The 12,516-nt window shown below is 48.6% G+C and overlaps 1 protein-coding gene across 1 annotated transcript in view; it reads left to right on the top strand.

The window, feature by feature from the left end:
- The first annotated feature begins 552 nt into the window (after positions 1-552).
- Positions 553-12,516, top strand: part of EVC (EvC ciliary complex subunit 1) — an 82,889-nt gene continuing 70,925 nt past the window's right edge. The window contains exons 1-2 of the mRNA XM_065877265.1: positions 553-732; positions 7,147-7,272. Coding sequence (XP_065733337.1) covers positions 553-732; positions 7,147-7,272 — 306 coding nt within the window. The remainder of the gene's footprint in view (positions 733-7,146; positions 7,273-12,516) is intronic.

Consider the following 12,516-nt stretch of genomic DNA (forward strand, 5'->3'; position numbering starts at 1 on the left):
CTGAGTCAGACTCGCAATGTATCACTTGGTGCTGACCCTGAGCCTCGTCAGGAGGAAGGGCGCGTTAATAGTGCCCATCTCCGAAGGTTGTTAAGAAAGTTACTCGGATCATCAGGCTAAATGCTTAACAAATCCTAAGCACTCAGTAAACAACCAAGCAACACCCTCCTCCCTGGCTGTGGTCCCCTCCCCCTCTGGAAGTCAAGAGGCCCGTGCAAAACAAGACTCCTCTCAAAAGGTCCTCCTGGCTGAGAAGCACGCCTCTGGCCGGGCATGCTCAGTGCAAAGGCAGGGCTGGAGGCGGGGGTGGTTCAAAGTTTTGGGCGGAGGGTCCAGGCTCCTCCCTCCGGCTGGGCAGTGCCGGGAAGCTGGAAGGGGAGCTGGAGGAAGGAGGCTGCACAGGCCGGAGAAGCCGGCGGACCGCGCCGCGCCCCTGGCCCGCCGGGGACCAGGTTCACTGAGGACCTGGCGGGGATGGAGCTCCGAGCGGCGGGAGGGGGCAGCGCGCGGCAGCGGGTGGGATGCGGCGGGCCGGCCGCCTGAGCACCCCCGATGGCCCGTGGCGCGGCGACCTGCAGGAGCGACGCGCGGCTGCAGCTGGGCCGGGACGCGGTGCGGCCGGCGCCCGCGCTGCTGGTCCCCGCCGTGCTGCTGGGCACCGCACTCGGCCTCGGCCTCGGCCTCGGCCTCTGGCTCGGCTGCCGCGCCGCCCGCCCGCGTCCGCCGCACCAGGTGGGTCGGCCGAGCGGGCAACCGGGGTGTGGGGCGCGGGGACGCGGTCTTCCTCGGCCCTGTGGTCCGGGTTTCCATCCCCCTTCTCTGAGCCCATTTGAGCGTGATCTTGGGCATCGCTCGCAAAAGGTCTTGCCCTGGGGGATTCCCCTTCTGCTGCGGGAGGCGGCTGGAGACAGTGATTTCAGGGGGAGCCGGCCAAGTGACAGAAGGGCTCTGGCTTGGAGTTGCCCCGAAGTGTCTGCTCCATCTGACAACGCAGTGTGACCTTAGCTGATGAAGACCTGCAGGCCTCAGTCTCCTCATCTGTAGCCCTAAGCGTTTGGACCTATGGGCGGAGCTCAGCGTGGTGGAAAGGAGGGCAGGGGATTTCCCCGCCCCTGGATGTCCATTCTGCTTCCTCGCTGTGTGCATTACCCAGTTAGCTCCTCTTGAGTCCCAGCTGCTACATTAGCATGCATTCAACATTCGACCACACAGCAAAAGTTTGCCGAGCACCTTCTACTGCCAAGCATGGCCTAGGGGCTTAGACACCACATCAATGTACAGGATAAACCCTGATCCTGCCTCTGGAGGTTCACAGCCTCTGGATGGACAGATTACAAGTAAACACTTGATTATAACACAGCCCCATCATGAGTTGTGTGATGGGGAAATGAAAATGCTAGCATTTATTGAATTCTTGCTGTATGCTGGGTGTTGAGCTACACTTTCTACCTGAAAATGATCTCATTGACTCTGCAAAACAGCTTGTGAGCTTCTTCCATTAATGTCCCCATTTTGCAGATGAGGAAACAGGCACAGAGAGGTTAAAATAACTTGCCAAATGACAGGCGTGTGTGTCTAACCCCAAAGCCACTGTATAGGAGGTGGATGGGATTGGTCACAGGTGGCTGCCTGAAAGGGATTAATGGATGCTTCATATGGCAATTGTTATGGAATCGGATGTTGTGTGAAGGTATCGGGCATACAGCAGGCATTCCATCAGTGGTGGTATGATCAGTTTTAGGTTCCTGCAGCTTTGACCTCTTTGAGGGATGAAATCTGGTGGGATCTGAGATAAGGTGGTGTGGTTTTGTTCCCCCATTCCTGGCCCACATGAGAAGGGGATGCATCCAGCAGATGTAAGCATCTCACATGGCAGGGGAATTCAGGGCCGTGTCACGCTGCAAAGGGGCGATAAAAGTTAAAATTAACATAGTGCAAGATGCTTGTAGGTAAGTTTGAGGTTGTCACATCCCGCTGGTGATTAAGAGACACTGGCTCCTTGTGTGAAGAGGGAAATAACACGTCAGAGCCTTTCCTGGGTGCCGGGCCCCTTGCCAGGAGTTTGCGGGCATTTGTTTCTATATTCTCACTCCAAGCCTTTGAGTGGGGGGACTGTCAACCTCACTTTCCAGGTGAGGACATCTAGGCTCTGCAAGGTTGTTCTCTGTCCAGGGTCACATGATGAATAAACAGTGGCTGGACTTCAACTGCAGTCTGTCTGAACCCCTAAGTCAGAGTGTTTAGTCATCCGCTACCTGGTAAGGTGGCAGTTGGTATCTGTTTTAGTCTGGGCTGCTATAACATAAATACCATCAACTGGGTAGCTGATAAACAACACAAACTTATTTCTCACAGTTCTGGAGGCCGAGAGTCCAAGATCAGGGTGCCAGTATGGTTGGGTTCTGGCTAAGGTCCTCTTCCAGGTTGCAGATGACTGACTTCTTGCTGTGTCCTCATATGGCAGAAGGGACAGGGGAGCTACTGGGGCCTCTTTTATCAGGGCACTAATCCCATTCATGGGGGGCTCCACCCTCATGACCTAATCACCTCCCAAAGGCCCCACCTCCAAATACCATCACCTTGGGGGTTAGAATTTCAACACATTAACTGAGAGGGAAAGGGACACAAGCATTCAGACCATAGAGTAGCCCATTTCGCAGCTGAGTAAGCTGAGGCTGACAGAGACTCACCAAGCTGTCCGGGTTTCCACAGCTGGTCGGTCACAGCTGCACTAGTCCAGTTGAGGGTGGTGGTGGCTCAGACCAGGTTTGTAGCTACGGAGGGGGCTCTGGCTCAAGGGTAGGGCTGATTGGATTTTCTGATGGTTTGGATGTGACCTTTGTAGCACTCCTTTCTAAGTGTCCTCCTTTCCTCCGTCTCCCGCCTCTAGTTTCTATTTCTAAAATAGAAGCAATATGACTATCCTGGTTAAAAACCTCCAGTGGCTCCTGGTTACCTAAACAAGATCACGTCCAGTTTCCTTGCATGGTATATAAGGCGACTGACCTTCCCTGGGACATGGGCGCCCATGCATCCAGCCACCCAGAATCCCCTTGATCTCCAGATGTCACTGCACTTCTGCACATCTGTTCTTTGCCTCTTGTCCCACCCATCCTTCAGGACCCAGAAAGAAAACCATGTAGGGAAGTGTTCCCAACCTCAGGCTGGATCAGACACTTCCTCCCTCTTGGGTCCCGGGTACTCTGTTCTCCTCCTGTGATCCAGGTCACCCAGCTCATAATTCTGTCTTGCATCACTTTCCCTTTGTGGTTTCTGTTTTATTTTGTTTATTAGTTTTATTTATTTCATCATTAAAACTTTTTTTTTGCATCAAAGTCACACATTCACATAATTTAAAATGTTCATTTGCAACCATTTCCCACATTTCAGAAGCCATCATATTCGACTCTTGTTCAGCTGGCTATCTTGGTCATTTACTCCTAAATAACCTGCTGACATGGCTGCTTGACTTCCCACCGCGGAAGTGCGCAGTAATTTAACTCACTTTTCTCCCCTCCTTCCTATTTCACCATCCCCATCCACCATCACCACCTCCCTATGTGGTTATGGGGTAATTTTGGTGAAATCAGTATTTGGTGTTTTCGCTATTACAATTCTGTAAACATAATTCACTGTCAGCCAAGGATCCGCTGTACTTATGATTACTTTCCTTTTTTGCACAATACTTTGTTTTCCCTGAAATGAATAATTACCCGTTTTTTTCATTTGCTTAGATTCTGTGTACTTATCATCTGTTTAACAGTAAACTTTCCCCCATTTGTCTACATTTTCTTTCAAGACATTTGAATACATTAGGTATTTGATCAGTTTTATCATCTAGGAAAACTTCTCTCCCAGAAAGCTTCTGAACTCTCCAATATGAGCCGGTTGCCTCTAGACCGTTGCTGTTCTCATAGTGAACCAGAGCAATCTCATCAGCGTGGACTGGGAGCTTGTTAGAAATGCCAGTTCTTGGGCCCCACCCCAGACTCACCGATGAGAATCTCTGGAGGTGGGTCCAGCAAGCTGTGTTTAACAAGCCCTCCCATGGTCTCTTTGTTCTTAGAGTTCGAGAAACAGCTGCTGTAGGCTTTTGCTGTCACCATTGGGACCTCTTGGGGCCATCATGCTGGAACTTCTTCACCTCTCTCCTGGGTTGGACCCTCTTTCAGGATCTCCTACACTGTGTTTATTGGCTAATTTCCTCATTTGGGTGGAGCACATCTTCCAGTAGCTTTCTGAGAAAAGGATAGGTGGAAGTTCTTTTGAGAATTTCTATGTCTGAAAATATCTTTTTTCTATCTTTATACTTAATTTGGTTAGAGTAGTTAAGTTATAGAATTCCAGGTTGGAAATAATTTTCCCCCAGAATTCTGAAGGCATTTTCTCCATTTGTCTTTCAATTTCCATTGTTGATGTTGAGAAATCAGGTTGTATTCTGATCCTTGATATTTTGCATGGTATCTCTTTTTTTTTCTTCTGTTCCTCAATAGAATCTTAAAGGATCTTTTCTTTACTCCCAGTATGTGAAATGCACCAGGATGGGTCTTGGTGGAAATCGAATGCTACTTATTGTACTGTGCATTCAGAAGGCCCTTTCAATCTAGAAATTCATTTTCTTGGTTTCTTTAATGACTCTTTTCTTTCTCTATGTTCTGTTGCTTCTTTCAGGAACTCCTATCAGTTTTTGGTTAAATTGGGCCTCTAATTATCTTCCTTCTCTCCTATTTTTGATCTCTTTGTCTTTTTATGCTATTTTCTGGGAGACTTTTCTCAACTTTCTACTTGTACTGAGTTTTTCATATTCTTAATTTTCAAGAGTTCTTTCTGTCCTCAGAATATTCTGTTTTTACTAGCCTGTTCTTATTTTGTGACTGTAAAATCTTCTCTTATCTCTCTGAGGATATTATAATCGTTTGGTTTTAGTTTTCTTTTCCCCATGCAGTGTCTATTTCCTGCCTGCTTTTTCCTTTTGTTTGTTTTGGGGTTTGTCTTTCATATTAGAATCTGTCCTGAAATGGCTGGTGACCCTTGACCTCCAGGCCATTTTTAATTGCGGAGCAAAAAATCTGATACTCCTCCTTGGGTGACTGAGGTTTTCCTCCTGGAGTCTTTACTGTACAGTGATTGGACCGGGTCCTTCCCTGCAGAAGCCTTGTGCTGGTCAGCTATGGCTGCTAAACAAACAACCCCCAAATCTCTGGCTTCATCTAACCTTGCCTGCCCCACCCCCAACTGCTCCAGACACGTGGGCTTCCCTGGACATGCTGAGCATGCTTGTGCCTCAGGGCCTTTGCACTTGCTGTGCCCTCACCCTGAAATGCTTGTCCCTGTGATATCTGAATGGCTTGCTCTCTCACTTCCATCCAGTTTCTTTTCAAATGTCACCTTGTCCAAGAGGCCTTCCCCTCCCATCACTCTCCATTCCCCTATCCTCCATTGACTTTCCCTATAGCACTTACACCTCCGACACACTATATATTTATTTCTTTGTTTGCTTATGTCTCTCTTCTGTCACTAGAATGTAAACTCCATGAAGGCAGCAGCTTTGTTCGTTTTGTTCATTACTCTATTCCCAGTGACTAGATTAAGGCTTGACACTGAGTAGATGCTCTATAATAGTTGGTGACTAGCTCAATGACAAACTGGTGATATATCCTCGGTTCAAGATTATATCCATGAGCAGCCAGTGGTCAAAGAGAGGCTTGGTAAGTGTCTCTGGTATAATAGGATTTTCAGTACAGTAGATAATTATGTTCTATAAAATCAGGGCAAACGTAGGATTAGCAAATACTGAAGCATTGCTCCCAGGGGAGATGCAGGGTTTTGTCTCTACAAGATCCTGGTCACAATATTTTCATTAACCAATCAATACGTGTGTTTCTCTGTGTTTCTGTTTAAAGATGCCTCATTTAACATGGTTGATTCATTAACCTTGAACTCACAGCCAACAGCACTATAACTCATGCCTGAACAAAGGGAATCTAATACATACATTTTCTCCATAAGGCACATCACAGCCTTCTTGTCCTTAGAAACACTAGACAGCACGTAGGGGTCATTTTCAACAAAATCACCAACAAACATGCTAAAAAAGAATGGTACTAAATAGAACATGGAAAGGACACTTGTTTGCAGTATGAGCTCAGACAAGAAAGTAGAGTGTGGCCTTGTTCAGTCTCATTTGGAAACTGCACATCGGGCAATTCACATTTTTCACATTTCTGCTCGTGTCCAGGAAGGACCGCAAATGCACCCCAAGTGTCGGTTTGGGGGATTACAAATAAATGTACCAAGTAGGCAAATTTACAAATACAGAATCCACAAATAATGAGCGTAAACTGTAGCTCACAACAGAAACTATTCTATAGTTTAAGGTTACCTAAGATATTTTCTTAAAAATTATCCAGTCACATTATAGGAAGTAACAGGAATTTTAATATTTATGTGTCATTCTCCATGTTAAGCTGTTACCCCACCCCAAGGAGTTCATAGGCTACAGGAGCTGGGGAAGTGGGGACCAACTCAGAAAAACGATGGAATGAGCTTTTTTAAAATTAATTAATTAATTAACTGATTTATTTTTGGCTGCGTTGGGTCTTCGTTGCTGCATGCGGGCTTTCTCTAGTTGCAGTGAGCAGGGACTGCTCTTCATTGCAATGCACGGGCTTCAGTAGTTGTGGCATGCGGGCTCAGCAGTTGTGGCTGGTGGGCTCAGTAGTTGTGGTTCGCGGGCTCTAGAGTGCAGGCTATAGTAGTTGTGGCACACGGGCTTAGTTGCTCTGCGGCATGTGAGATCTTCCTGGCCCGGGGCTCGAACCCATGTGCCCTGAATTGGCAGGTGGATTCTTAACCACTGCACCACCAAGGAAGCCCTGGAATGAGCTTTGATCAAAGTATTGCCTCCAGGTCCTGAGGACACACTGAGATGGGGCTTTGGGGCTTGTCAGGAGGGTGACACCTGGACAGTCTTGAAGGATGTGGGCCTGACTCCAGGTGGAGGGAAACACTGCACACAGAGGGCCAGGCCCGGAGCAGAGATGAGCAGCCATGATGGCTGGGGGTGGGGAGTAGATGGCTAATGTCACAGGGGCACTAGGCTGACCAATTTCAATGTGTTCCCCCCACCCCACCTTTGGATTTTAGAAAGATGACTCTCAGAGTCTGCTCAAGAATTTGGAGCCTAACGTTCAGACGCCGTCGGAAACTGGCTCCCCATCCAGGAGGAGGAAGAGAGAAGCACTGACTTCAAAGGATGAGGAGGTTCTGAACGTAAGCTGGGTGTTTGGGGTGCCTTGGAAGAGACTCACACTGGGTGTCCTGTGCCCTACCTGGATTTCATCCAGAGGAGCCCCAGCAGATCTCATGTCCCAGTAGGCTTCTTTTTGAGGTATAATTTACATAGAAAAAATGCACAGATTTTAAGCTTACAGTTTAATGAGTGACAAGTGTATACACCCCTGTAACCAAGACCCCAATCGGGAACGTTCCTTTACTCCGGGAAGTTCTCTAGTGCCCCTTTCATAGGCAGCCACTGCTGTGATTTCCATCGCCATGATTGGTTTTGCTGTTCTAGAATTTTACATGAATACAATCACGTGCTTTCCTGTGCCTGCTGATCCCGGTCGTCGTTGCACTTGTCCCTTTTAATTGCCCAGCCTGCTGTGGGGATGTGTCACAGTGTGGGTTGTTTTCCAGTGCTTGGCTGTTCTGAACAAGGCTTCTGTGAATGTTTGTGTATAAGTTTGTTTGTTTTCATTTTGTTTTATTTCTTTTAAGTAAATATCTAGGAGTGGGAGTTCTGGGCCTCTGATGGAGATGTTAAAAGATGGGTGCTCCCTGTACCTTCCTCGTTGCTCCTCTCCCCGCTCCATCCAGCCTGAATCAGCCCATAGGGCATCACTTCCTGCATAAGCTCCATGGATGGAGAGGGCGTTTCTTCCAAAGATGTGTTCTTTCTAGTCACTTCCTGGTCCCTAGAAAGGACCAGACTCCAGTCATTTGCCCATTTGACTCCAGCCTCAATTGCCCAAAGGTGAATATAGACATCTAGGTAGGTAGGTAGGTGGAGAGAGAGAGGTGCTGGGAAAAGGGGGAAGACTGGAACCAAGTTTCTTATTTAGCCTCTACTGAATTCCAGGCATTTCCACGTGTCATTTTTGAGTCACGTAAACACTCGTGTGAATTCTGTCATGCAATCCTCTCAGCACGCCATGATGTAGACCTTGTTTATTTGCCCATTTTCCAGATGGGGAAACTGAGGCTCGTGGAGCCAGGTCACTGTCCTCAGTCACGTAGCTGAGATTTAGGCCTGGGGGTGTTCAGCTCCTGCCCGGGAGGGCTGCTTCCCCACAGCCCGCAGCCTCTGACACTCAGTCATGTTCTGCGGCTTCTGCTTACCAATCAAGGAAAGTGCGTTGTGTATTCTAAAACAAATTTCACCAAAAAGTTGGAAATGAATAGGAAAAGCTTCTAGTTAAGCTGAAAATTCAGTGTTCGAGTCACCCCCCTGTCTGTACTTCCCAAGGGTTCTGGAGACAGGGCTTCCCTTCCCCACGCTGGGCCAGACCCCGTGGAGCAATCAGCTGCCCTCCCAGGGCTGAGACGTGGGGAGCTGGAGAGGAAGAGAGAGCGCCTGGCTGTTCCCGGAGATGAGTCCTCCCTTCCTTGTCTGTGCTGTGTGTCTCGAGCTCACACTCCCAGCCTCTCTGTTTCCAGGTGCTTGTCTTTCCATGTGTGTGTGTCTATGTGTGTATCAGTGCATCTCGCTGCATGTCCATCTCTGTTTTTGTGTATCTCTCTCCATGTGCATCTCTGTGGGCCTGTGTGTGAGAGTGTGACAGTGTAGCTTTGTGATGTCTCCCTGTCTTAGTTTCTCTCTCTCCCTCATCTATCCCTATGCCTCTGTTCCCCTCACCCCATAGGATTAAAACCCTGCTCACAGCAATGAAAACATACGTCCACGCAAAAACATGTGCACAAATGTTCCTGACAGCCCTAATCACAATAGCCAAAACGTGGAAACCCAAATGTCCATCAGCTGACGAATGAATGAACAGAATGTGGTCCTTCCATACAATGGAATACTGTTCAGCCACAAAAACAGCATGAATGAAACTTGAAAATAGTATGCTAACTGAAAGAAGCCAGTCACAAAGGACCACATGTTATAGGATTCCATTCATCCGAAATGTCCAGAACAGGTAAACTTACAGATACCAAAAGTAGATTGGTGGTCGCTTAGGGTGGGGCGGGGATGGAAGGGGTAGGGGTAAGAGCTAAAGGGTACAGGTTTCCTACTGAGATGATAAAAATGTTCTAAAACTGACTGTGATAATGGTTGCACATATCCGTGGATATACCAAAAAGTATTCAATTTACATGGTTCAGCTGCATAAATTATATCTCAATAAACCTATTTGAAAAAAACCCTTCTCACAGAGAGGGCAGCCTCAGATACGATACAAACAACGTTGGCTTTGGGATCCAGGATCCTGGAACCCAGGCCCAGCTCTGCCACCTGTGTGCTGTTGGGCAAGAGAAATAACCTCTCTGGGCCTCAGGGTTCTCAGTTTTGTGTTGACAGTAGTGGTGGCGGCCCCACAGGGTCACCCATGAATCAACTCTGTGAGCACTCCCACCACAGAATGAGTCAGTCTTTGCCGGGGAGCCAAGTCTCTCCACCTCCCCAGAAGTCTATCTAAGCCATTTCTTCCACCTAGTAATGTTTTACCTGTTAACCATTAGCTGTGCCTCGCCGATGCCCATTATCAAGCTAATAATTGCCAAGAGTTAAGTTAAAGGTCTGCCTGTTCCAGTGACCGGCTTTGCCAAAATGCCCCTGCCCTCTGCAGGCTGAGCTTGTCAAGGAATGAGGACAGGGCTGATTTTGACAGGGCAAGTTGAGCTGTAACTCTGACATCCTCCAATGCCCAGAAAACCAAGGCATGTGGGGTCCACGGCACTCCTTGCATGAACTCTATTTTGATAAATAACTCATGTTAGCCACAAACAAACAAAATTCCAGAAGGCTCTGAGGCATGCTACTCTCCAGCCTCCTCCTGTCCTTTGGCTGTGGAGGAGGGAGGGTGCATACCTCCCCTCTGGAGGTATTTGTGCATTTGCTGCAAAGAGCACCTTTTGTCAGAGAGTGAAATGGCTTTTCTTTTCCTACAATTATGTTTTAGCCTATCTTCAGAATAACCACACTGCTTTAGCTGAAGAAGTTTTCCATTGTAAATTTGCACTACAGCCAATTTTCTGAATAATTGTGTTGCTATGGTTGGGGAGATGATCAGACTTTGGAGGACTTCTGAACTTAATAAGAAGAGCCGTGAAAAACTAAAAACAGCCAGGCTCCCGGTTCCCAGGTTCTGCTTCTGTCCATCTCAGGTGGACCCTTGTGTCTATATTCTTTGCTTCCTGTATTATATTTTTCCCCTGAAATGCAATGTTTGTTTGGTGTCTCCTCTTTAGAAGATGCACTCCTGGAAGGCAGAGACCAAGCCTTCCTCTCATTTTCTACCCCTTTCATTCCGTCCTTTCTTTTCACCTCTGTTTGGAAGGAGTTTAAAAATGCACAGTGCGGTCTTCCCTGGTGGCGCAGTGGTTGAGAGTCCGCCTGCCGATGCAGGGGACGCGGGTTCGTGCCCCGGTCCGGGAAGATCCCACATGCCGCGGAGCGGCTGGGCCCGTGAGCCATGGCCGCTGAGCCTGCGCGTCCGGAGCCTGTGCTCTGCAACGGGAGAGGCCACAACAGTGAGAGGCCCGCGTATCGCAAAAAAAAAAAAAAAAAGCGCAGTGCTCTTTCTGCTTGTGCACCGTTCCTTGAAGAAGTGTGTTTCCACTGGACCATCAGCCAGGGCCGGCTTCATAGGTGGACATGCCCTATGGTCACACAGACCCCGTGCCCAGTCACCACGCCCCCTTCTCCCCCCACCCCCCGCCAGTTTCTGGACTCTGCTGTCGTGAAATTCTTAATCATTTTGACTAAGACCCACCCGCCCTGCCGCTGTTTTCATTTTGCGCGGGGCCCCACAGATTATGTCACCCGTTCTGAAGTCAGCCTTTTTGGTCTTACTGCCACGCTTTGCTGTTGTACCAGTTCCCCAGCTAAGAGAGTGGGACTGGCTGCTGGCAGCTGGGGATGGACCTTGCCCTGCTCCCTCGGATCCAAGGAAAGCCAGGAAGGGTTTTAAGCCAGGAAGTGATGGGAATTGTATGTTTTTTGATGGCCACGGGGGGAGAATGGGTTGGAAAGTGTCCACCTCGGAGCCTTCCTTTTGCCTTTCCATAAAATGAGCCTGATTATGATAGCACCAACCTCCCCAAGCTGACTGTCGTGTGATAAGGAAATGAGCAAACACGCGTCAAGTGCCAGCACATAGTAGGCCCTCAATACATGGATGGGGAGCCAGGGAAGAGGCTGTTGCTGCCCCTTGGGGTAAATATAATGGTGGCTTGGGCCAGAGCTGTGGATTTGAGAGATGTTTAGGAGGTTAAGTTGGTGGGATTTGTGGTCGATTGGATGTGGCAGATACGGGAGCGACAAGTATCTCAGGATCCAGCTTGTGTCCCTGGGGCGTGGTGGAGCATGACTCTTCCTCTTGTTCTCATTTGTGTCATGTCGAAGAAGATGGATGGTGTCAGCTGAAGAGGAGGGACTCTGGAGCCAGGGAATTTGATTCAAATCCTGATTCTGACATTTAATAGCTGTGTCACCTTGGGTGCACAGCTCAGTCTCTCTGTGTCATCTTCCCCATCTGGGAAATGGCAGGGTCCTTGGAAGTTTAAGGATGGATAGATGGACATATGAATGGTCCTTAAGTTTAAGGACCACATGTTGGTGGTCTTTCCCCATTCTTGTCATCTAAATCTGTTTTTGCGAGTCCGAAGAGAGAGATAGACATGACAAGAACTGGGGCCCTTGCCCCAGAGCTTCCCCCCTGCCCTGCTCAGAAGGGCACACGGCGACACCCTCTCAGGAGATGTATACGGGCCACGTCACGGGCTCTGTCAGGTGCTGTTTCAACGTCACACAATGTGAGGAAGCCATAAATTCTTCTGCTTTCCTCGTGATAGGATACGTAATTCCAAGGAGAACTCAGCAATCAGAAATCAGTCATTTGTTATGGAGTTCTTTTTTTTAAGATTTAGTTGCAAAGCATTGGAATCGATGTGGATGCAGTTTTCACCTGCCAGCCAGTTCAGAATTGCTGAGTAGAGATTCCTCCCGGCCTGGAGTGCCGGGTTCCTGAACTGCTGCCCGCTCAACTTCATTCACCCGCTGGTTGTGGCCAAGCATTTATTCAGCACCGACCGTGCAAAGTGCAGGGGCGACCCTGACAGGAGAGCGATACGGAAAGGATGTGGGGCCTTTCTATATCGTGTGGAGCTGGCACGAATCAGTCCATCCAGCTGCGGTTGGGGAGATGATCCCTGAGCAGTGTTTGTTGGTGGCTCTTTACTACCGTGACTTATAGCTGTCCATCGCCTCACTTCTGCTGTGTTCCAGCA

This window comes from Phocoena phocoena, chromosome 5, assembly GCF_963924675.1.
Source record: "Phocoena phocoena chromosome 5, mPhoPho1.1, whole genome shotgun sequence".
Lineage (NCBI taxonomy): Eukaryota > Metazoa > Chordata > Mammalia > Artiodactyla > Phocoenidae > Phocoena > Phocoena phocoena.